Below are 24,100 nucleotides of genomic sequence, written 5' to 3' on the forward strand. Positions count from 1 at the left end.
TGTGCTGCTGCATTTTGGGCATGGCAGAGGATGCTCCAGCAGAGGGATGCGAGGTTTTCCAGCTCCCATGCGCTGCTGCTGCAGGAATTCACCGGCAGGGATGAGGCAGGAGCTTGCCGGCACCAATCCTGCTCCCCTCCACGCATCCCCAGGAACTCCCTGCAGCACCCAGCTCCTTCGCGCCGAAGGATGCCAAAGGCACGAGATGCTGCAGATAGCAATGGGCAAGCCACAGGGTAAAGTTGCTTCACCTCAGGGAAAGTAAAGCATGATGAAAGCTGCAAACCAGCTGTGTTTTCCCTTCCCATACGTGTATGCTTATGTGGCACGATGCTATGTGTTTATTAGTGTCTAGCCAGTAAATATTAACTTCATCTTTCACTGAAATGTAAAACTTGAAGTCATTGAAACAACACGATAAGGTCAAAACCAAATTATTTATTTTGTGTGTTGGAAGCCGTGTTTGGCCCCAGATATCCAGCACAGCAGTGTCAAAAGACTTTTTTTGATTTTCCTCCCTCTCGGTGGCTTTTTACAAGATGTTCTAGCTTCCCTGGCCCTCCCGCCTCTCCAGTGGAAAACCATTCAGTGGGAAACACCATGGTCGTTTTTTCCTGAGGACTAACTGCACAATAAATGCTGCCTCATCCACTGAGCAGGTTTTATTGAATTACAGGGCAGGCAGTGTGCGGCTGTTTCTGCATCTTGGACAGCACGTGGGTCCTGCTGCACCTCCTCGCTGTAATTTGCCTTCCGTTCCCGTGGGTAATATATAATTACTGCAAAATTACACAGCACTAGCTGGTAAAATAATGAGATTTAGCTAAGAGTTGGGTCTTGGTTTGTCCTCAGTGATGTGTCTGCTATCCACGGGGTCTGTAGCCAGTCCCCTGCAGGTCCCTGTGGATGCTCTCGGTCATGAAAAACACGAGGGCTGCCCAAAAATTTTGGCTCTGCAGAAGAGGGTTTTGCAGCACCTCACCCATCTGAGCCCCTCACAGTCCCAGTTTCCAGCTCTGCAGCAGCAGGACAAGGCTCTTGGGTCCCCGCAGCGATATTCCCAAGGTCTGTGCCCGCTCCCTGGCGCCACCGGACAGCTGCTCCTGGCCCCCAGCTCCCGGCAAGTTTTGGGATAAAAAAATCTCAGGTTAGAATAAAACTCAGCATTAGAAATAGTTGGAAGCCCTGGCCTTGGCTGGGTGAGGTGGGTCCCAGGGGATCAGTACTGTTGGTGTCTAATAAGAGAGCACGGAAAAAGGCATTAAACAAACAGAGGAGCAGCTTAATTTCCCTGCAGTGCTTAGGCTGGCGCTGCCTGTAACTAATGGGGGTTAGTTATAGACTGTAATATGTTTTCCTCATGTAGGCAGAGTCCCGATGGGTTTTCTGGGTGTTAATATCATCGGAACTGAGTGATTTAGTCTCAGCCGAGCAGAAGACGATCTCTCTCCGCCCTCTGTGCTCACGAGCCCCATCCATCCTTACGCACGGATCCTGCCTCCCGCCTGCCCCGTTACCCACCAGTGGGTGAAACTTTTCCTTTTAACACCACGCTCTTTTCTGACTGATGTGAGGTTTCTGCAAAGTTCATCGATCCCAATCTCGTGGAGCTTGGAAAATAGACATAGATCATTTTAATTGCCAAAGAGGAAAAACGAGTTTATTTGACATAACTCAGGCTGCAGCATTCCTTTGGTGGAGCATCGGGATCATTATGTCAATTAAATCATTGTATGCATTAAACCAAAGCAGGCTTTTTTTCCTCCTTGCTGGCTGCACAATGACTTATTTGATCAGATACTCCGGTGTTTGAAATGAAAACGAGCATTTCCAAGTTTCCTAAGTCCTAACCATTACAGCTGCCCCCCCGAAAACGTGTCTGCCATGCCTGTGGCTCAGCACCCTGTGGGGGCAGCATCTGTGGTGGCTCTTTGGTAGCTTTGGGATGGGAAAAAGGTTCAAAAAATCTTGGTATCAACTTATTTATGGTGCAGCCATTGGCTGCGCTCGGTGGTATTGATCCTCAGCATCTCAAAACCCAAACACTGCAGCATCTCCAGGCTGTTCTGGGAGCCTGCCAGCCCCACACTGGTGGGACTGGGTTGGTGCTCCAGGGCAGCTGGTTCCGTGCCACCCCTCTCTGCCACCAATACCAACAATTTATTACATCTATGTATATATTAAATCACATGTGCCTGAGTTTCTGAGGCAGCCTGGGAAACCTCTGCATCACTTTTGCAGAGCCGAGTGGTTGACTGCGGTGTTTTCTGAAAGGTGTTCCCAGGACTCATGGTAAAACCAATGCGGTTCTTACTCGTGTGTCTCTCTGTCACCTGGGGAAACGTGCAATGGGAAGGGCTGATTTTCGTGCTGGCAATGTTTTCATTGCAGGAGCCTTCCCATGCCTGATGGAAGAGGCTGAGTGAGCTCGGCGGCAGCACTCCTACAAGGAGGATCTATCGGAGTGCAAGATGGGAGGCAGGAGAGAGCACTGGGGTTGTATGTTTTTTGGGGATTTGTCCCTTGATGGCCAATAAAAGAGTAAAAAAATGTGTTTCCTTGCATGAGGCGTAGCTCCAGCCATAATCTCAGGGGTGCTCAAGGGAGCAGAGGTGAGTAGGGGATGCATCCCAGGCAGGGCAGGGGTCTTGTGCTAAAAACCCCATCCAGGAACAGCTTTGAAGCCTGCTTGAATACCAGAAGCCCCTCCAGTTTTCCTGGCGTGATGCTGGTTCCAAGGGCTCTGCCAGGCCCATCCCACCACACCTCGGCGGATCTGGTACCTGGATCACTGTGTTTTCCCTGCTGGACCCGTCCTGAGCATTATTATTTGGGCCATGCTTCCCGGGTTTTAAATTATTCTGTCTCAACTAGCTGATGGCATTTGTTACATGTCATGCAATGTTCCTGGTAATTAATTGGTATTTAATTAATTAAGGGATAATGGCATTCAATTAAGGGATGCCTGTGGAACACTGTCACTGGGTAATTAATGGCTTCCTGCTGCTCAAGCAAAGCTGAGGCGCTTGTGGAAAATAAATAGAGGAGAAGCTTAGATGTTTGTTCCCTTGGCAGGAGACTGGTCGTGTCCCAGAGCTCTCGGATTCTCCAAGACCCCATTTCCAGACCCTTGTCCAGGGCGAGCCAGGCTTTTCCCCCCAGCACATGTAAACTTGAGATTGCTGCCACTGACATCCAGGAGCATCCTTTCTGGTAGAAAACAGGCCTCGTCTCCTCTTGGCTTTGGAGCAGAGCATGGAAAAAATGCGAATTTCCTGTGACATGAAGACAAATGAAAATGGATTTCTTGAGCCAAACAGCGAACCCAGTCATGGCTGGCTCTTCCAGCAGCAGGCATCCGTGGTGCAGAAGTGCCCCTTCCATGCTGCTGCATTTGAAGAGATGCAACGTGAGCATTGCCAGAAATTGTGGTGCCTTTGTTCCCTGACAGCTTGCAATAGGTTTTCCCTAAAAAGCCCTAAGCCGTTTTTGTTCCGAATTCACACTTCCAGCTGAGAACTGCAAAACAGTTAAGGGGGGAAAAATGCAAATTGGCCTTTCATGGGTTGATTGCTGATGCCTCCTCTGGAGGAATTGCTTGCTGGATCTAATTGTTTAGCCCAGGAATGTAATGACACTATTAATAATTTACTGTTCCTTTACACTGACTCCTTAAATGCATTGTGCTTTCGTTATTTTCCTGCACTCCTATATAACCAATTTTTTCCATTCTAATTCCTTCACATATTTCAGTTCCACTTGGGTAACAGGACCAGAATGCAAGGGAGCTCTGGGATGGAGGAAGGCCAAGGGAATTTCCACTACAAAGTTAAAGCCTATGAACTGGTATGGTTAACCATTTCTTTGTCATTTCGTCCCATGTGTGTTTCTGAAAGCATGTGTGTGTTCGTGCCAGCATTTGTGAGATGCACCTGTAGTCACTGATCTCTCAGCATTTTTGGGTTGTTTTGGATGAACCTTGTTTTTTCCAGTGGAGGTGTACAGGATGGACGTGGTGGAGCTTACACACTTTCCTGAGACCTCTGGGATGGAAGGTAATGTGGAAATGGAAACTCTAATTACAGATCCAGCAAGCTCCACTTTCTAATTAATTGCAGATTAAGTTAAAAATAGAACTGGCTATGTAAAATAAGCCTAAAAGCCCCAGTCTACCTGGTTACACAATACCCAGAACAATGATCTCTGCTGATGTTTAATTCAGGGTGAAAATGCTCCAGGTGTGGTTTTTGAAGACACGCAGAGCGAAATGGGGCCAGTTCTGCTGGGAACCACTCTTCACATCCTAATGTGGGGCTGGTGGCCATGCCCTGCTCCATGCCTAGGAAGGGGACTCCCCAGTCCCCCCACTGCACCCCCTGCCGTAGGCAGAAGGCTCATCCATCAGCTCATGGACACCACTCATCAGCCTGGAGGTCCCAAAATGCTTTAAAGCCCAACTCGTGCAGTTCCCAGGGCAAATCCCACCTCTGGAGCAAGGACACAACATGACTCTCCCTGTGGATCCAACAGTGCTGGCTGTTCTTCATCATTGTTTCCCAGGCAGGGTTGCTGTTTTGCCACAAACCTCCCCACAAATCCTCTGAAAAGGTCACTTGTGTGGGCCGGGGCCCAGTTTAAGAGCATGTCATTGATCTTTTTTGTGTGCACTGAGCTGCCTTGTGCTAAGATGGGCAAATTCTTTCACTCCTTAGCATTAGTAACTAAAGCAGCGACTGCAGGCATGATGGATGCCATCAAAGAGCACCAGGAAGAAGGAAGAAGGACATCCAAGGCCTTCTGCCAAGAACAAGCATCTCCTTCCTTCCTTCCCAAAAGCCAGTCTGCCCCAACCACTGAGGAATCAGTTTTGGGGCAGAACTGGCACTGCTCACAACTGGAGGCTGATCAAGGCACGTGGAAGAACCTAGGGTGGCTGAAGCATGTCTTAGGGCAGTAGTCGTGATACCCAAGTCAAGAAGTCTTGGAAAACTGACCAAGATGGGGCTGTCTTCAGTTGCCAGATCAGATGGTGGGATGTTTGGCAACTGGTTTTGGCACCAGCCCTGATGGACTGCTGACTCAACCCCATCCAACCCCTCATGCTCTTGCACGCTCCAGTCTCCTGGGGATGGTGTGCAGGGGGCCTGGGATAGTGTGGTCCCCCCTGCCTTTATCGAGGCTTTTGCTGACTCTGCCCCAGCCTTATCTCGTGCCGCTCTGGCTCTCCAAGTTCCTGTAAACACTTCTGTAGCGTGGCTGCATATAAAAGGAAGAAGAATGCGGATCTATCCTCCCCATCTGCCTCCCCCTGAGAGGCCAAAGCAATTCCTCCTGACAAAACCTCGCCACAGCAAACACTCGGCGAGTTTTTCACTGGGTTGTTTTTGTTTAATCTAAGAAACCACTGAAACTCCTCTGAGAGTTGTGGTTCTCTCTGTGGTTTTCTGAGCTGCTGGGGGACCAGTCTGGGGGCAGTGGGGTGCAGGATGGGGGGCACTGCCTGGCAGGGCTCCCAAGGGTGATGGGACGGCTCAGGTCAGCCAAGGGCTATGCTCTGCTACTCACCTTCCTTGCTCCTTTCAGTTTCTCATAATTCACTGTTTTGTGTCACTAGGGCCAAAGTTGACCATCTCAACCCCATCCAGGTCTCCTCTGTCAGTGAACAGCAGATCCAGCTGTGCACCCCCCGTTGGCCCATCCAGTGCCTCAGTCACAAAATTATCCACAAAATCCTCCAGAAATCTCCAGGAGTGCTTGCATCCCAATCTGTTGTCCTTCCAGCAGACCTCACAAGAGCAGGGTTCATCACCCAGATGTTTCCTCAAGTTGTTTACAGGCCTCATGCCTGTCCTCACCCTGATGGGGTTGGCCTGTAACATGCCCCCAGCCCAAAGCCACCCTCCCTGCACATCCTGGGGGCTCTCACCCAGTCCCCTTTCCCATGGAGGAGCCCCATACACCCAAACTGCTCCCGTTCTCCTACCAACGTTGGGTTCCTCATCCAACCAACAGCTCCTGGAGGCAAGGAGAAGCCAAGAGCTGGCCCTGGTCAATATCAGCCTTGCGCTGGGCCCTCCCTCTGGCTGGAGGCCCCAGCGTGAGGCTGGGCGGAGTTCAAGTATTTGTCTAGGAAAAGGAAAATATCTGCGAAACATCACAAAGAAAGTTTTGCTGAATCCCAGCTCTCCAGTTGCAAATGTTACAGATGGAGAAGTTTTGCCAAGAACGTAAGGGAGTCAGATATGTGACTTCCATTAATTTAAAGAAAAGTGAACATCTAAGCTGCTTGTACAGTTTTGAGCAGCTAAGCTCAAACATCTGTGCTGAAGAGACAAGGAGACTGGAATTCGTTTTCGACACCAACTATAGTTTATTATTTGAAACGCCAGGAAAATTCATTCTTACAAACACGAGAGCTTCTGCTGGATTGCAGCTTTGGCCCTGACGATTCACCCCGGGCCTCCTTCCTTTTTCTGTGTCGCTCCAGCTATGTTTGTGCCCCTTGGGACATCATGCGTCCCTCCTGATGGCCACGGTGAGGAGCACGCTGTCGTGGCTTACAACCCTTTTGCTCACTGGATGGGGATGAAGGAGCAACCTATGCTCCTTGCTCAGGCCTGTGGGTATCCCTGGCCACCCACAGACAGGAGCGGAGAGGAGGACGAGCTTTCCTCTCACAGCTGGTATTTCCTCAGCAGCTCGCTCTGCCACTGCCGCTTCTTGTTGGGGAAGGCGAGGGGGATCTTGATCTTTCGGAAGTCCTCGATGCACTTCCCCAGCTCCGACTCCAGCGCTTTCCTCTCCTCGCTCAGCCCCGCGGCCATGGGGCTGCCCCCCACCCCATTCTCCTTCACTGTTGCATGGTCGCTGTTACACCTCTGCCCCGTCTCCTTCACCTCCTCCAGCTTCTTCGGGGGCTTGGAGAAGTCCAGGGTGTTGGGGCGAGCAGGGCACTCCTCTGGGGCTTCCAGCCAAGGCGCGGAGCCAGCAGGGCTGGGGTCATCCTGCCCTGACCTGGGGTCTCTTGGGATGCTCTCACCCGTGGATGGAGTGGGACTGGGCTCGCAGTGGCTGCTGGTGCTGGGGGATGCAGCGTTGTACCCACCGCTGGGGCTGGGGGGGTCCTGCCTTGTCTCCTGGCCTCGCCTGGGCTCTCTGGGGTCGCTGTGGGCTGCAGGAGGGAAGCAGAGAGAAGCACAAGAGCAGGAGATTGCACAGCCCCTGATGGAGCAAAGCCGGGGTGCAGCCACCCGGGGGACATAGCTCAGCTCACTTGGGCATTTTTTTCTCTAAAATATCTAAATTCTTAACCTACTGCATTTTTTTCCTTTTTTTTTTTTTTTTTTTTTTCAGTGCATCTGCTAGAAGAGATATAAAGCAGGGTATAAAATATTTCTATATTAAATCCCTCCACCTAAATTTTGTCCCCCCCACGGAAGTAGAAAATGTCAAGGTGAATTTTAGTTTTTCCTGAAAACTTTTTTATTTTATCACCCCCACCCCCCCTTTTTTTATATTTTGACATTTACTTCAACTGCTCCAGCACAAAAATTACTAGAGGTGGAAAGCTGAAATGTCATCCGTCACTGAGGAGAAACCTTGAAGGCTGGATTTTCTTCATCGAATCTCTCTGGGAAGTTACAAGGATGTATCTTAGCCCCAAATTCTTTGAGTGATGGAATAAAATCTCCAAGTTCTTAAACTGTTTTAATCATCTTATCTGCAAGCCTCACAATTGCCTTCGTGAAATGGGGAACCGAGGCAGGGGGAACATAAGCTGATGAACCCAAATTCATACAAGGAGCCTAGAGCTTAGCTGGAGAATGAATTCAGAACTCTTCATTTCTTCTCCTGCTTCTTTGCTCCGAGACCATCTAACGATGATAGCTAGCTCGGCATAGCAGTTTCTCTCTAAGGCTTTCAACACATTTTGCATCACATTCCCATTTGAAGCACAGAGAGGTGAAATAACTTGTTAAGGTCACCAGGCTGAGAATGAGGCCCAGGTCCCCTGGGTACTGTTCCTGCCTACTCTCCGTGCCAGACCACACTGATCTGCTTTGTGTGGTCTGGAAAGGCTGGGCTGAAATTCAGCTGCCAGCCTGCAAACCTGCAGCCTCCACACTCTTGCAAGCCATCTGCTCTCACTTCATTCCCGTTGTATCAGGGACAGCCTGAGACCCCTGGCAGGCTGCTGAGCTTGGGGAGAGCAAGAGAGCGGGGTGCCAAATCCCCTGCTCGGGTATGGGTTGGCCGAGGTGTCTCTTGGGATGGTGATCTTCAGTCATTGTGCCTCTCCAGTCCCCACATCAGTACACAGCTTTCTCCAGGTCTTTTGCAGGTACCAGCAGTGTAATTCTTTTAATTTAGGCATGATGAGGTAGTTCAAGCCATTTCCAGGTGGCTGAGGCACTTCGCATAAAGTAGCTAATGACTCTTAATGACTGGTCTTTGGAAATACTCATTAACTGCCCATAAACGATTTACTTAGCTTTATTTTACCTCATACACCAAGGACGTGTTCTCTCACAGCCGCTGCTTCTCATGCTAACATCTGCATAAATGCTCCTGCACACACTGAGAAATGCAAATCTCAGCAGGTTTTGGTTTTCCCCCTGAATGGTGATGAAACACGAGCTTCCTCCTGGCCAAGCGTCCTGGCCAAGCACTGCAGCCTGAGATCACCTGCACAGGCACATGTGCTTCCAAACTGCACGGGGCTGGAGGGGAGCCAACAGCCACGAAGATTTTCCAAGGAAATTCAGCTCCAGGCTGGAATTTGCATGATCCAACCGCAGGCAGATGTCAAGGGACAGAAGTTCGTCTTGGTCACCAGCAGATGTCCCATCACTGGGACAAGATACTTGGGTCTAGGAGTCTTTGCCTAAGAATTTCTGTGAGATCAGAGTCTTTCTGACCCTGATTAAAAGCCTGGAATGTGCTATTAAGCTGTGTGTGTGCTTTGGTTTTGTGTGCTAGTGATTTGAGGAGTGTGGGGATCACTGTGGCTGGAGTCTGACCTGGACCAAACCTGACATTGAATGCCCCAGACTCTGAGGCAGTCCAAGTCTTCCCAGATATTTCTTTTCCATTGAAATTCTCTGCAGCTTTCTACAAATACCTTAATTTTCCCTTGAGCTAAGCTTCCCTCACATTGTGTTTCTGGCCTGCAGCAGTTAGAACCCCTGTGCCCAGCAGTATGTGGGTACAGCTCCTGAGCTGATCCCAGCACACGTTGCAGCACTCCAGCCATCAGCTGGGAAGAATGAATGTAGACTGATTTTGTCATCCTTTTTTAATTTTCTCAGACTTTGCTTCCTGTGTGACACTTCTGTCTGCTTTAGAGCATCAATTAAAGTGCAGAAGTGACATGCCCGATGCAGCCCCATGGTGCTGTTGGAAATCCTGCTGAGTGCAATTAACGGGCTCCGGCACACAGTGAGCCGGTGCTTTGCAGGGGAAGCACACACTGTCCCAGCCCCTTGCTGCTTTTTTGGATAGCACTTTTTTCTCTTCTGAGTACTTGACAAGGAGATGAACTCGCCATGTGCCAGGAGCCCAGGGCCCCGGCTCATTCCATTTGGTTTGCTCTGTGTCAATGCTTCCATCTCCAGAAGAAATCAGAGCTCTCCTTTGTAAACTGACAAAAAGACCCAGGATGGAAGGGTCTGCAGACAAGACAGTGAACCAGATATCTTGTGGCAAAGCACCGTCAGGAGGGTTTTGTTGGAAGGTCCCAGCAAGGACAGGTGAAGAGCAGTTCATTCCTGTGATTTTTCCCCACCACAATGGGACATCTTCAGCTCAGACTGGGTTGGCCTCAAAGATCACTCTTCCTTTCCCTCTACTTGTTGCAGGCACCCAAATTTCCCCAAAAGGGAAAAGAAGGGTCTTCTCTTCTTTTTGTCCCAACAAAAAGCACTATCTGAGCCCATATTGGGCATCCCAATGGAGAGATGGGCATCGGAGGGAACCCCCACCATGGGTAGAAGCAGAGCTTTGTGCATCTCGGGTTGTTTTTATTTCACCGTTTTATTTCCATGGTTCTTTTTCTTTCAGATTTCAAGTGAAAAAAACATCAACAACACATTGCTTGAGGTCAAACAAAGATGTCCCAGTTCCTTTACAAGCTTATTAAACTCCTTCCTAGCCTCTCAGATTTAGCATGTTGTGACACAGAGATGGAGAAAAGTTTCAAAACAAGAGATGGATGAGATTATTCAGTTTGTACACCTGCATGTGCCTGGAGGAGGGGGGGCAGGGACCTAAACCGTTTGCTTCAGCCAGAGTTTTGCTAGCCCTAAAAGTGCATTCAGAAAACAGGTTTATTCTTTGGTCAAAATATTTCTCGTGAAAATATTTCTCTGCCTAGTGATGGGGAGCTGCGACCAGAAATCAGGTGGGGATGCAAACCCTGGCAGATTTTATGTATTAGAGCTGTTTGCCTGGAAAATGCCAGCCTGTGTCTGCCTGGAGTGAACCCACGGCCAGCAGGACAGGCTGGGATGCACAGGGTGTACCTGCAGCCTACCCATGCCCGACGCAAAATATCTGCAAGCTCCTTATCCCCACGAATCTCAGGTCTAGCCCCTGACCAAATTGATTATTGAAAACTCAAGCTGAGCCCAAAAAGTGATGTCTGCGCTCCTGGCTGGCTCTAATCCCCCTTATTTCATCAAAGAAGGACAAGACTCTGCATAAATAAATGTCGTTGACCCTATCTGCCCGCAGCAGTAGCCCGTGCATTCCCAAGAGCCTCAATTAGCCTGGCTGTGCCAGGGAAGGCTGCTGCTAAATCCGCAGCCCTGGTGACATTGCGCATGGATTAACTGCTATGGCAACCCTGGCGGGACCCCGGGTGCCAGCACCAGGACAGACAGACAGACTTCAGTTTTCAACTTCCCTGCTGAAAGCCAACGCCCCTTCTATCCCCTGTGGAGCAATATATATATATATATTTGTCAGCACCAGCTCTGCTTTCGCTTTGCATGTTCTAAAAATGTCTGAAACAATCCAATCCTGCAGCCTTGAAACGCTAATCCAGATTTTTGATCTCAAAACGATAGATTTTTTTCCCTATCAGTCAGGTTGTCCTCTGCTGCCAGGAGGAGGGTAGGTGGGTTCTGGGCTCAGGGATTTCAGGTTTGTTTCTTTTTTGCCACGGCAGCACCCCATGGTGGGCAGGAGCTCTGTCCCCCCACTCCTCCCAGCCCCTTGGTGACAAAGAGAGCTCGGGGAGCGTGTAAATGATGGAGACGTGCTCACAGCCAGCACTGCAATTCCAACCCAACCCTCTGAAAACATTTGCATTTCCCAAACACACCTTTTTTTTTGTTGGTGTTTGGGAGGGGTGCTTGCTCTGCTGTTGGTTACGGAGGATATTTGCTGCTCAGGGGGTGTCTGTGCAGCCCAAATACCCAGGACATCCTTACCCTAAACGATGATTTTCACCCAAGTGATAACACCACTGGTTAACGCAGTGGCCACGTTCCTCTGCCCCTCCTCGGCCACCCCTGGGGTTGGGGAGAAGCAGCAGAACCCCCCCCCCACCCCGGGTCTCAAAAGTGTCACCCCTGTCCCTGTTGGAAGGCAGGAGCTTTCCTTTCCCCTGATGCTGGGATGCCCCAGGCCCTGGGGTGATCTTTTCTGAGCATGGTGTGTGCCCGCAGTCTGCTGGAGGAGCTGCTTAGCAGGGCCCGTGAGATGCCTGCAATGGGAAGCTGGAGGTCAGCAGCTTTATCAGACCAAGACTTGCAGGATTGCTTTGCTCGATCGTGCTTTTTGAGTGCTTTATGGTGGGGACATGGCTGGTAACACATTGTGTTTTGGCAAAGCCAATTCAGACACCAGAGGTCAAATCCCAGCACCGTGGCGGAGCCAGGCCCTCGCGTCTCATGCTGCTGCAGCTCCACATCAGCAAAACATCTGGGCTTGGGGTTTGCGTGCTGCACAAAGCAAAAGCAGCTTTCCTTATTTCTTGGCAGGAATTAATTGCTAATATTGTGCACGGCGAGCGCTTTGGAAGAGGTGCTGCCCCAGGCACCCGCTGCCTGCCAGGAGCAGCCCTCCCTGTGCTGCCCAGGCTGCAAGAGGCCAGGAGGGTTTTCCAAGGGAAAATTCCCCCGTCTGGGGAATGTCTACCCAGAGCAAACTGTCACCAGCTGCTGCATGAGGAACCCCAGCAAGAAGGAGTTTCTCTGAAGCATCTTCAGGTGGGTGGCACCGTGTGGGTTGTCACATCGGGTCTGGGCGGAATTTGTCCTCAGCCACGGAAAATTGTCATGGCATGTGTCCCTAGGTGGGATGGCAGGGGTCTGCCTGCTCTCACAGCTCTGAAATGATTGTAGAGGAGGTAGATTGTGCAATCAAAGCACAGAAATTGTCTGGAGCTGATATTTGGGTGAGAAAAGGGGTTCTTTGACTCTCCTGGTGATGGGCTATAAAAACCATAGCAGAACTTCTGCGGTTAGAGGCCCCAGAAGTGAACGTCCACCAGCTGGGTGTCTGCTTCCCTCCCTCTAAATGAGCAAATGAAAGACAGGAGGACCTGGTGGAGCAGCAGGTCCTCTCGCTGGGACCTGCATCTTCGTGTCTCCTGTTGGGAACTTCCACCAGATGGGTACCGCTGCTTTCTGCAGCCCCGGCAGACAGCAGGAGTTGCTTTGCAGATTCTCAGGAGGTGAGAGAATCTCAAGCAGAGTGGTGCAGGTACGTCTGGGCAGGGGGGTGACTCGGAGGGCTGATCTTGCCTAGGTTTGATGCTTCAGAGTGGAGACCTCACCCTGCCTGGCCCAGAAGATGCCCTCCGGTGAAAAAGGTTACGGTCACAGGAGCTAAAGCGGAGCAGCTCAGGTTCAGAGTGGCTGAAAGCCCAGTGTGAACACACATGCACGTCCCGATCAAGTGCCTGCTGCTGGGTGCAGCTCCACCAGGGTGAGCAGTGTGTTTAACTGCAGGCACCCAGCACATCGACCCAGCGTGGTTCTCACCTGGAAGTGCTTCTGCTGCGTCTGTCTTGAGGTCCAGGATGGGCTCCGAGGAAGATATGTGTTTTTTAGGGCTCCGCTCTATTTCTGAAGGCTCGGGAATGGGCAGGCTAAGCCAGGAGCTACCTAAAAAAGATCAAGACCGAGAGAAGAAACTCTTAGTAGGCAAGTGATGCACAGGGAGCATGAAACAGGGGGGTAAGGATGGTGAGTGGCGGCCTCGCTCCACACCTGGCTGTCACCAGCATCTGGGGCACCTCCCAGAGCACCTCGCTGGGTGACGGGGGCACAGCATCTGCTGCGGTCCCCCCCAGTGCCTCCCAGCCCCCTCCTGATGGTGACAGGTCAGCTTGAAGCAGCACCTCTAACACCTCCCACCATGCTATTCGTCCTCCTTACTCAAGGTTCTTTTTCTGACTGTCTCCTAGCCCTTTATATCACTCACTTCCAAGATACTGCTTCATTTGTGGTGAATTAGCAAAATACAGGAGTGTTTATCCCAGCCTAATATTGGTGCTCCAGCTCCTCCATCTTTTCCTTTCCTGCCACTCCTGTGCAGACACTGTTGGGTTCGCTGTATAGCACAGGTGTAGCTTTGGATCTAGCTGTAGTTCCTGCCCCACACAAGTGATTTTCCTCTCCAGGACCAAGCCTCAGAGCTGGATCATACGCTGACCTGCACTGCAGTAAGCCCAGGCTGCTTTATTTCCATGTGCTGACCCTGCTGTGCCATGACAGTGGCTGTGTCTTTGCAGGACATGCTTCTGGGGGGCACATCTGCTAGAAATCCCCACCCTAAGCCTTTGGGATTGGTATCTCTGGGCTGCTTGTGCACACGTGCAGAGGCTGTGGTGTGCACTGCTGGTGTGAGGCCAGATTGGGACACATATGTGCACGGTCCACCACGCACTCTCATCCTCGTAGGTCCCCTTTTTTACTCTACAAACCTACATAGGATGATGGAAAAACAGGTTGGGTCTAGCAGAGTGGTGAGGGGCTAGCATCTCTGTTTACCTTCAGCCTGCTTTCTGCACTTGCTCTGTAATGGCATTTGTGTCCCTGCTTTCTCTCCCAGCTTCTGTGTGTGACACAGGGACACACTCTCGCTCTGTTTTGAATATTTCAGTGCTAAATACCCCACAGAAGTGCTCACACACTGCTGTATATCCAGCACAGGGGACTGCCACAATGCTGCCGGCACCATGTCCCCCCAGGTCCCCACCGATGCCCTTGCTAACTCCATTTTCACGCTTCAAGCTGCTGCTCATCTTCATGGCAGGGGTCTCAGCTCTCCCAAGCCCATGTGCCGAGGGTCACCTGAAAATGGCTGATAACCAGATTTAGACCACCACAGAAGGTGAGCAGCTTTCCATGGCTTGTGGCTGTCAGAAACCAGGATGTCATGGGCCATGACCAACCTCCATGCACCATGGCCATCAGCTCATGGGGCAGAATAAGATGCTGCATCCAGGAGAGGGCAGCAGAATCCCAGCACACCCCCTGCCTATTGCCACTCGTTAATTGTGGCTTCTGAGAGTCAATTCCTAACAATTTCCTGAGCTGCAAACATGTCCTTCTACTCCCCATCACAATAATTTTCACCCAGAGACTGTGGAAAAGTCTTTGTGGTCACCATCTGTCAGTGAGTCCATGACAGGGTCTAATTCGTGTCCCAGGGCAGCTATTTTTGCACCCTTTTCATCGTTCTGTCTGCAGTCCTAAATGGAGATCTGGAGGTGGAAGCCTGAGCCAAATTCAATGCCACGGGGCTCTTGCAAACGCTTTTGGGAGCTGTGTGGGTTGGGCAGGCACAGCTCGGCCGTTGAGCAGTCATGGTGGATTACGTCCTTCACTGGCAGGTCTGTCCCCTCTGCCCCGTGGTTACAGGTGCCCTGGATTGTAGGACACGGGAAAGAGCACCCACCACCTCCACGTGGGGCAAGGGAACATGGTCTTGAATGCAAGTCCTGGCAATATAGATAGAGAGGAGAGGCTTTCTGATGGAAAAGGCTGAGGACCCCTCAATGCATTTTAATAAGTGATGCTCCCCAGCAGCCTCCAGCAGATCTTCAGCAGAAGCCAGGCCGCTGGGTTTTGGCTTCCCCGCGCTGTCACGCAGCAGATGAGAGCGGCCATGCAAGCCAGTTCTTATTAAAGATTTAAAAGGCAAGCTGTCAGCAGCACTGCTAAGAGGTGGCTTTTCCTGTTATAGCTCTATCCCTCTCTAATACTAATAGGATTGGAAGGAGGAGGAGAGACGACGGCGTGCCGGCCAGCTGGGGGTGAGTGCTTCTCCTTGCAGATGCTTTGCACAGCTGGGGGGACCTTTCTAATTTGTCTTAATTGCTTGGAGGCAAAGATTAGGTAGCAAAATTCATGTCTTCTTCCTTCTTCACAGATATACATATATATTTTATTTATTTATTTATTTTTTACATTAAGTCGATACAGAAGGGCCTGGATGAGGAATTTCTGCTGAGAGAGCTGCCCCATTTGCAGTACTCAGGATTTCACCCAGTGACCAGAGGGAGAAGCGAGCAGCAATAACACGCCAATGGGCACACAGAGTTGTGGAAGCAGACTCAGGACTGAACTTGGATCTCCTGATGGAAGAAAAACCCAACCTCATCATGACGCCATACAGCACGCTGTCTTGGGAGTTGTGCTGCAGAGTGCAACAGGCTCACAAGGGATTGCATGTGTTAATAGCAATAACTTCAGCACCAATTAGCTCAGCTTGCTCTTTAATCAATGCCTTATGTGCAACATACAGGCAGGCTGTATATCACAACCTGTTTGTGGCTTGATTGGAAGTGATGGCCCTGAAACCATAAAATGCTATTTAAAGTCATCGTAATTCACGTGCTGCTTTCTGCCTCCCATGCTCAGGACACAGCAAGGGGCTGGTGCTCCTGGGGCTGGGTTAAATCCTTCTCTGGCGATGGGCAAAGCAGGGCGGGAGAGGAGAGGGGATGGGGAGGGACACCAGGCAATGAGCTCTCCCTGGGGTCAGCCAGAGCCTGGCTTGTCCCTCTGCCAGGGCTGAATCATGAGGACGTACTTATTAAAGAAATACAGATTTTGGCTGGTCCGCTGCCAACCTCCTTCCACAAGGAGGCAAACGACTCCAGCAGAAAAAGCAGGAGTCCCCCTGCTTTGGCTGACACCACCTTTTGCATGGAAGACATCTCCCCACCAAGGTGCTCTTTGTTCTCTGGGCTACATCTCACCAGCTCATGGAAAACCCTCTCGCTCCTGGCCACAGACCCTGTGAGCAAAGTGGAAGGTCCCTTCAAGAGCACCAAGGCATTGCTCATACGGAAGCACTGAGGAAAGGCTGGGAAGGTCGTTTCCAGCAGGACCATGCACGTGAACATGCTGTTCCCAGCGACGGCTCCTTGGCAGTGTCTGCTGCACACAAATGCCTCCAGCTGTCTTTCTTTACACAGGAATTTGCTTTTCTATGTATTTTCCAAGAGTCACCTTCTGGAAAGCAGATCCATTGGCAGTTTCCATACAGATGTGACTGTGCTCGCTTCCTAGTTATTTTTTTTTGCCAAGCAGAAATTCCACAAATTAATGGTGTCACAGGGAGATCCCAGCCAGGACCAGGAGACTTCTCAGTGCTAGCCAAGCTAGGGATATCAGCGTCAGGAAGGCGAAAGGAAAGGTGACTGCAACTCTTAATATACCGGGGGAAATAGCAAACTGGAATCCCTTCTTCCAGCCAAACCAAATGTTCTGCTCAACCCCAGAGGGAGGAGCCCACACGGAGCAGGGGACGTGGATCTGGGTTGCCCACTCCAGCAGATGCCTTGACCGTGTGGCATGGGTTCTGCCTTCCAAGTGGAGTCTCAGCTTCTGGGCAACAAGAAACAGGGAGATGGCTTTTTCTCTTTTTCCACCTTCCAGAAGTTCTTCTCTTATTTTGCAGAACCTCTGTCCAGATGTGTGAGGACTTTGGGGTCAGCCAAAACAACAACTCGCTCCGGGTGAGCCTCTTCCTCCTGGAGTTTTACACCAGATTTCCTGGCTTTCCCTTCTCTTTTAGTGTCAGTTTGGGGAAATGAGGTCTGCCAAAATAACTGCAGCTCCATCCATTACATCAGCTAAAGGCTGTCCCAGTATGCAGAAATGCAGCATGTAGGCTCTTGATTCCAGCTGAGCCCCCCATCCCTTATGCCAGGGATCCAGCCCATAAATTCAAACCCAGCTCCAGCCAGAGTGGGCAGCAGAAGCATCATTGTCTCTTTCCAAAAGTGAGCCATAGAGAGATGAAGACATTTGCAGAGAGCCAAAACCACCCTGCCCTCCCCCCCCCAAGAGACAAAGTCTGCATCCTGCAAGGTCTCCTCCTGCTTCACCCTTCCCTCACTCTTTGTGCCTTTTCCTACCCAGAGAGTTTGACATTACTCATTGGAAAATCTGCCAGTCTAATCCCACCCTGGGGAGCCTCTCCTCCATGTTACATCTGAAACGTTCCCCTTTCCATTTCCTTTTAGGAGCATAAATCCTTTGGGCAATGACTGTGGTTCTGGACTACAGCCTTTCCCCAAAGCCAAGGAATGTGCAGAATAACGTCTCCCTGCGGAGTGCCAGGAGTCAAGCACGAGCTGAGCAATGCAAGGGGGAGGCTGTGCTTTCAAGTGAGATGCAGTGTCATGCTGATCAGCCCACTGCTCAGCATCCCCACGTACACAGATGCTCGCTGGAACATCCTACTGAATGTCCCTGCTCACGCACTAAAGGGATGAGAGGTGGTTACCTCTCCCTCCTGCATCCTCTTCTGCTAACCCAGCTCTGGCCACCATTCAAAGGGATTAATTCCTAGGATCTGGGAGGATTTCAAAGTCCCCTTTGAAATGTGTTGACTCAGCCTCACTTTTGGTCCCAAACCCAGTTTGTCTGACACGCACCACAGTCCCTTCACCCCTTCCTGCAGGTGGGGTGAAGGGACTGAGGCCACCAAGCAGGCTCCCATGACCAGTGAGACCAAGCACTGCCTCACCTGGCCATCAGGCGCAGCACAAGGAACCTCAGCACTGAATCTCAGCTCCTCGAGCCCCTTGGGACACCTCCTTGCCCAGACAGACCTAACGCCTGCCTTCACCCTCACCCCCTCCCAGCCTTGCCCTGGAGCGTCCCTTGGGGTGCCCTTACCTGGGAGGCTGCCGTGCCTGGAGAGCTGCCTGGAGAGCTGGCCTCGCACAACAGGACCTAGAAGCAAAGGAGAAGGTGTGGAGATGGTTTTCCACTCCACCGTGATGACTTTCTGGTGACCTCCCGTCGCACAAGCACACCCCTGGGGGGGTATACAGGGAAAGGTAGAGCGCCCAGCGCATGAAAAATGATGTCCAGAGAATTTCCCCTGGGTGTGCGCCATGAACCCAGCCAGGTTCTGCAGGGCTTGAATTGTCTTGGAGTGCCTCTGGTAGGTATCCTGCTGCATCCCTCCAGAGCATTTCATGCTGCTTCGAAGGGACGAGTAAGCTGAGACCCCCACCTTAACCTGGGAAAAGGGTCAGCACAAACCCATCTACTGTTCTGCTTGAAGAGATGCCCTTGTACTAACAAAATCTGGCAATTTTTTGAAGGGAAAATGTTTTCCAAATTTGTTCTGTAGGAGCAGGGACAAGGTAATGGGCTACTGCCCTGGGACAAGGAAGATCTCTGAGCAGGTGAACCTGCCTCCAGCCCAGTCCCCTGGGACACTTTAGTGCTTTCTCACTGAAATCCCTCCTTCGGAGGGAGCCGTGGAGGACAGCCACTGGTTTTCATCCCTAAAAAGCTGTAGGAATTTTGTGCTTGCTGGGCAGGAGGGCAATGCCTGTGGAAGAGCCCCAGATGGATTGTTAATTCATTTGGTTTCCTTTCAGAAGAATAGTGAGCTGAAACAAAACATTTCTCTCTCTCTGGTTTTAGCTGGTTGCTACTGAAAAGCAATATTCCCTAGAAACAAGTTAATAAAATGTGGAGAGGCAGGTTAAAATTACACTTAATCTTGATATATTGTTTGAAAAGAGGGGAATGAAATTCTTCATTTAAAAGTGCAGAAGGAAAAGTGTTTTTTGCATGACAAAAAATCCTTTCATCACTGTTTCTTGTATTTTTGATGTATTTGCAACTAGTCTTAATTAACCCCAAACCTGCATTTTTTCAGCAATACATGGTTCACCTGAGCATGTTTGCAAGGCTCCATTTAGGAATTGTAACTACCTCGGTACATAGCAGGCAAACAATAAAAAAAATTACAACAATAATTAAAGGCAGAATTAAAAACCACCTGCATGCTCCTAATATGCAGGGGGAAAAATATTCGTCTTACGTTAAGTCAACAAAATAGTGGATAATGGAGAACAGTTAATACATTTTCCTGAGTGCTTTTTGATAAAGGCCATCAAAGAGGCTTTTAAGGAAACTCAATAGCCAAAGGGGGATTGTCTAGCTTCCACAGTGTATTAAAAGCTTATTAAGATGGAGAAAAGAAGAAATGGAATCAAGAGTTCATTCTCAACGCATAAATAATATAATAATAGGACATCCCTGAGAGTCCATCTTGGGATGAAAATCTTTTATTAACGATGCAGGAGAAAGGGTGAACAGTCAAGTGGAAAAATTTTGCAGAGAACAGAGAATAATATCAGCTGGCCGAGGCCAGGGAAACTGCACAGGGACTTAACGAAGGCGCGCTAATGAAGAGCCTGCCGGCAGGTTAATTGAGACGCCGAGCAGTAAAAAGCAATATGTGTGAGAAGGCATCACTTGAGCTGTTCAGACACCTTGGTGGGTTTTAAATCAGCCTTAGAGATTCAGGAGGGGAAAGGAAAATAAGGCAAGACCCCGGTGCTGTGCTGGGCAGACGAAGAAATGCTTGCTCAGCACAGACAGCAGGCTGCGTTGGGCAGGGGGATGAGAAACCACAGAAAATATAAAAAAACACCCTTAGGAAATAGACTTGGGCTCTCATTTTGGTGCTGGCCACTTCCCCTAGGGACAGACAGAAAAGATTAATGTCTGCCCAAAGCCCTTTGTGAAAGGCATGAAGGTTTTTACAATGAGGAGGGTGCGACAGGGGAGTCAAGAGGAAAAAGAAAGGAGAAAGCCGATGGAAGCTTTGCTACGATCATAAAAATACAGGGCTTTTAATGGAAAGCCACCTTTAAGAAATACCCCCTTCCAAAATTAGGCGAGATAAGGTTGGAAGTGATAAGAGACAGAAACCACGATGCTCAGGGGTTTGGGGCATCGCTGCACACCGAGGTTTGGGGGAATCCCCCCGAGAGGACAAGCACAAACCAGACGGCTGTGTCCTCGGGTTTCTTCTACCTTGGGCCGAAATATCTCTGCCAGGCATTGCCAGAAGCAGGACACGGAGCCAGGCTGATAAATCCTCTCCCGGTCTTGCTCTCTAATGTAATAGTTTGCGTTTTCGGCCTGCCCATGTATCATTGCTAGATGGGCCAGGGCACTTAATCCCCCTGGGCTTGTTCATTATTAGAAAGCTTTTCAGTTTTCCCTTAACGTCCTTCAGATCTGATGTGATTACTGGATCTGGCCAGGGCTGAGTCCATATTCTGAGACAGGAGCAGTAATTTGGCGAGGGTGGTGCAGCCTGGGTGGGGATGGGCAGGGGACCCGCCGGGGGCAGAGAAGGGGCAGGCGATGGGGGAAAAGCCACCCCCTTAGTGGAGCTCTATCAGTAATTTTAAAATATTTTCTATAGTTCCTTAAGCACAAGCAGTATTTCCCAGATCTGCTCCCATCATCAAGTTTTACCCGGTGCAGAAAATCTGTTAACCCCATGTCCTGTACTAAGGGCTTCTGGTATATGGGGTCCCAACACCGACCCCATTGCCCAGGGGAGGCACCCTGAGCAACCAGAGCACTGCTGATCCCGAACCCAAGCTTTAGCAGGAACAGGAGCAAGGCTTCCCCCCTCCCCTCCCATTGTTTATGGGAGAATTAATCAGAAAATTGCAACCCCGCCAGGCTTTGAGGTTGGAGCTAAATCCCTTTAAATCGGTGTCACTGAGCTCCCAGCCTCCGATTATTTAAATAATGGGTTGATATTTTTTTAATTATATTTGACTCTAGTCTTCAGAAGAAAACAAACAAAAAACCCACTAGATTTTGTTTCAGATCAGATGTAAAATGGCATAAATGGTGAAGCACAGCTTTGCTGGATGACATTTCCTTGCTGGCTATGCAGGTAGGTGAGGGCAGACATTGCCCTGTGTGCAGGGAAAAGACAGCCTGGTACGAATATCCTGGTGGGATGGCCAGGAAGAAAGATAAGGGTGCCTAAATGTGCGTGTTTCCCCCACCTCTGCAGGCAGCCAAGGAGATGCCAGCTCAGATAGGGCCATGTGTGGAGATGGGATTAAGGAGAAGACCTCCTAGGCAGCAGCAGCACGGGGGTGTGCAGGTAGGTACTGGCAGAGCCGGGGAAGGGAAGGTGATGTAAAAGAGCGAGATGAGAGATAAGGCTGGGACGGAAACGAGAGCACAGCGTCTGCTCCTCGTGGGGCTCCAAGGTGGTCTAATCCCCATGCCCACCCACCAGCACTGGGCTGCTGAGAAGAGGGAGTGGATGGATGGATTCCCCTTCCCTTTCTCTGCTCCTGGAGGCAGGATCCTAGGGGATCACCTCTGGTGGACGCTTGGCCATCCTGTCCCCAAAAAGGAGACATGAGCCCTCCCCAGGGACCTGCCTCAGGTGCTGCCCGTCACTGCTGCAGCAGAGAGAAAATGCTTAGTGATGCCCAGCCGCTTCTCTGTAGTGACCTCAGTGTTTCTATTCTTGGCCTCTCTCCCGTGACCCTATATTAAAACTGATTATCGTCCATTTTATAATTAAACGTTGCCTGATGATGAACTGTTTTCACATCTTCTCCTTTCTAGACTAAACAAACCCCGTTCCTCCAACATTTCCTAATAAGCTATGGTTACTAAACCTCATCTTATCACTCGTACTTCTCCTCTGGACTTCCTCCAGCTCGTCAACAGCTTTCTTAGCTCGGCGGCCCGGGGCAGGCAGGGCATTGCAGTCCCAGCACCAGACCGAGAACAACGCGCCCACGTCTCCCACCACCGAGGATGCTGCAAATATGTCGCGACCTGGCATGCATCATCCCACCAACCCAGATCACAGGCCTTTTCTCATCTTTTTTTCTCACTTTTGCTCCATTTTGCACTGAGGTGTGCAGGACATCTTCTCAGCTTCTTCAGTGAGCTCCCATCCCCTTGCTTTTGGGGTGCCCCATGCTGTGCGTGCATCGTGCTGCGCCGGCAGCGAGCTGCTCCGGGAGCAACGAGCCAGCTGTGCATCTGCTGTCATCTGAGTTCATCTAGACGACGTTTCTCAGCTGCAGAACCTCGCTTAGAAGATGAGGGTGTAGTTCCTGTATGAGCTGCACCCAAGCCTAGCAGGGACTGTTTCAGGGAGGAAACCTCCAAAGGGCAGCGAGAGATGGGGAGAGGTGGGGAGTGGGTGGGGGGCGTTTGTGCGACTGCAGCGTGTGATGCTCTTGGGCTGGTGTTAACAGTTTGGGTGTTGTTTTTTTTTATTATTTTTATTTTTTTTATTTTTATTTTTTTTTTTATTTTCCCCAGCCATTTGCTGTGTGTGCTCCTGAACTCAGCAGGTTCCATCCCGGGATGCTCAGGAGGCTGATAAGCACAGTGAGGAGGGGGGGGGCAGTGGCTCTGCCAGCTCACCCTGGGGAAACTGACCCCCCTCTTTGTGCAATTTGGTGTTTAATGAGTAAATTCAGCTCTGCTTTGCTGCTGGTGTAATTTGGGTTGGCTGTCAGCATGCTGGTGGGCTGCCCGTGTGCAGTGGACCTTGCAGTCTGTATGGTAAGAAACCCCTTAGTACCAGGGCTGGCAAGGTGCACGGAGGAAACCAGGGGTGCTCCTGCTCTCCTCGCAACAAAACCAGCTCAAGAGACCCATGAGGACATGCAAGTTACAGCTACTGTTGCTTGTAACCTAGAACCAAACCCCAGCACCTAGATCCTAGCACACATCTGGCACAGTGGATGGAGCCCATCGATGCCCACGCCTCAATGCTTGGGCTGCTTTGGAGCAATCTGGACCTGCCAGCACAGACTCAGCTCAAAACCATGAGCACCAACACCAGGCACACAGAGATCTGAGCTCCTGGCCCTGTCTTGAGTCTAAAACCACTTATTCTGGACTATTTTTTCCTTTACCCCGCCCCCAGCTCCACACTGTGTTTCTGATGTGCGCTCCCCAGCCAGCGAGGCCGGTTCTGTTGGGGATGCCCTAAAACACCCCCACCCTCACCCTGCAGCAGGGTTGGTCCCCCAAAACTCAAGACAGGAATGGTTTCCCTGCTGACCCTGGGGCTGCCGATCGCCACGAGCTGAGCCAACGCCGACAGCCCCCAGACGAGCGGCTTTCTCAGGCAGCCCCGGAGAAAACAAAACTCCCCCAGCCACGGAAAATGACCCAAGCCTGCAATTCCTCCCTTGCTGTCTGGAAACGGCTGGGGCTGTGTTTTCCAAAAGGTTAAAACACAGGGTAGGGATGTTATTTTAGGGAACGGCTGAGCCCCGTCAAACCTCGTCCTGTTTGTGCAGATGCGGAGCCGGGCTGGGATCCAGGCCGCCGTCCTCCCCCCGCGGGGAGGGCTTTGGGCTGAGAATAATGACGCAAAGGGGGTGCAGAAAGGGGCTGATTTGCAGGTGGTGCTGAGCTGTTCCAGCCACGGAGCACAAACAACTGCCAATGAATAAAATCCTCCCTCCCCCCCCCCCCAAGTTTTTCTATACCTGCAATTAATGATGGGGGCACCCCCGCAGGAGGCTGCTGGAGGTCTCTTATGGACGTGGATTTTGGCTGGAGTGACCGTATCTGCGGTGAGGGGATGCTGGGTGCAGGATGGGACCCTCCGTCATGGTGTGCACCAGCGTGGTGATGGAGCTGGGCTGGTTTCTGGAGCTCCACGGGGCCCCAGGAGCTGGTGCCCTGCTAAAGGAGGTCCCACCTGAGTCCCTGATCAGTGGGGACATGGAGGAGGTCCTGCTGGACCCCACGTCTCGCTCAACATTAACCCTTCTGCTGGCGGTCTGTGCTTTACCCTCCCCACC

General features: G+C 50.8%; 1 protein-coding gene across 1 annotated transcript; it reads right to left on the reverse strand.

The window, feature by feature from the left end:
- Positions 1-6,118: 6,118 nt before the first annotated feature.
- LOC106047523 (uncharacterized) lies at positions 6,119-19,166 on the reverse strand. The gene is made up of 3 exons (XM_067004990.1): positions 18,147-19,166; positions 12,990-13,112; positions 6,119-7,171 (listed from the first exon to the last, which is right to left on the reverse strand). Exons 1-3 carry the CDS (start codon positions 18,451-18,453, stop codon positions 6,675-6,677), a joined length of 927 nt encoding a protein of 308 aa, XP_066861091.1. The 5' UTR covers positions 18,454-19,166; the 3' UTR covers positions 6,119-6,674.
- Between the last annotated feature and the right edge of the window lie 4,934 nt (positions 19,167-24,100).

The sequence above is a fragment of the Anser cygnoides genome, chromosome 13 (genome assembly GCF_040182565.1).
Source record: "Anser cygnoides isolate HZ-2024a breed goose chromosome 13, Taihu_goose_T2T_genome, whole genome shotgun sequence".
NCBI lineage: Eukaryota > Metazoa > Chordata > Aves > Anseriformes > Anatidae > Anser > Anser cygnoides.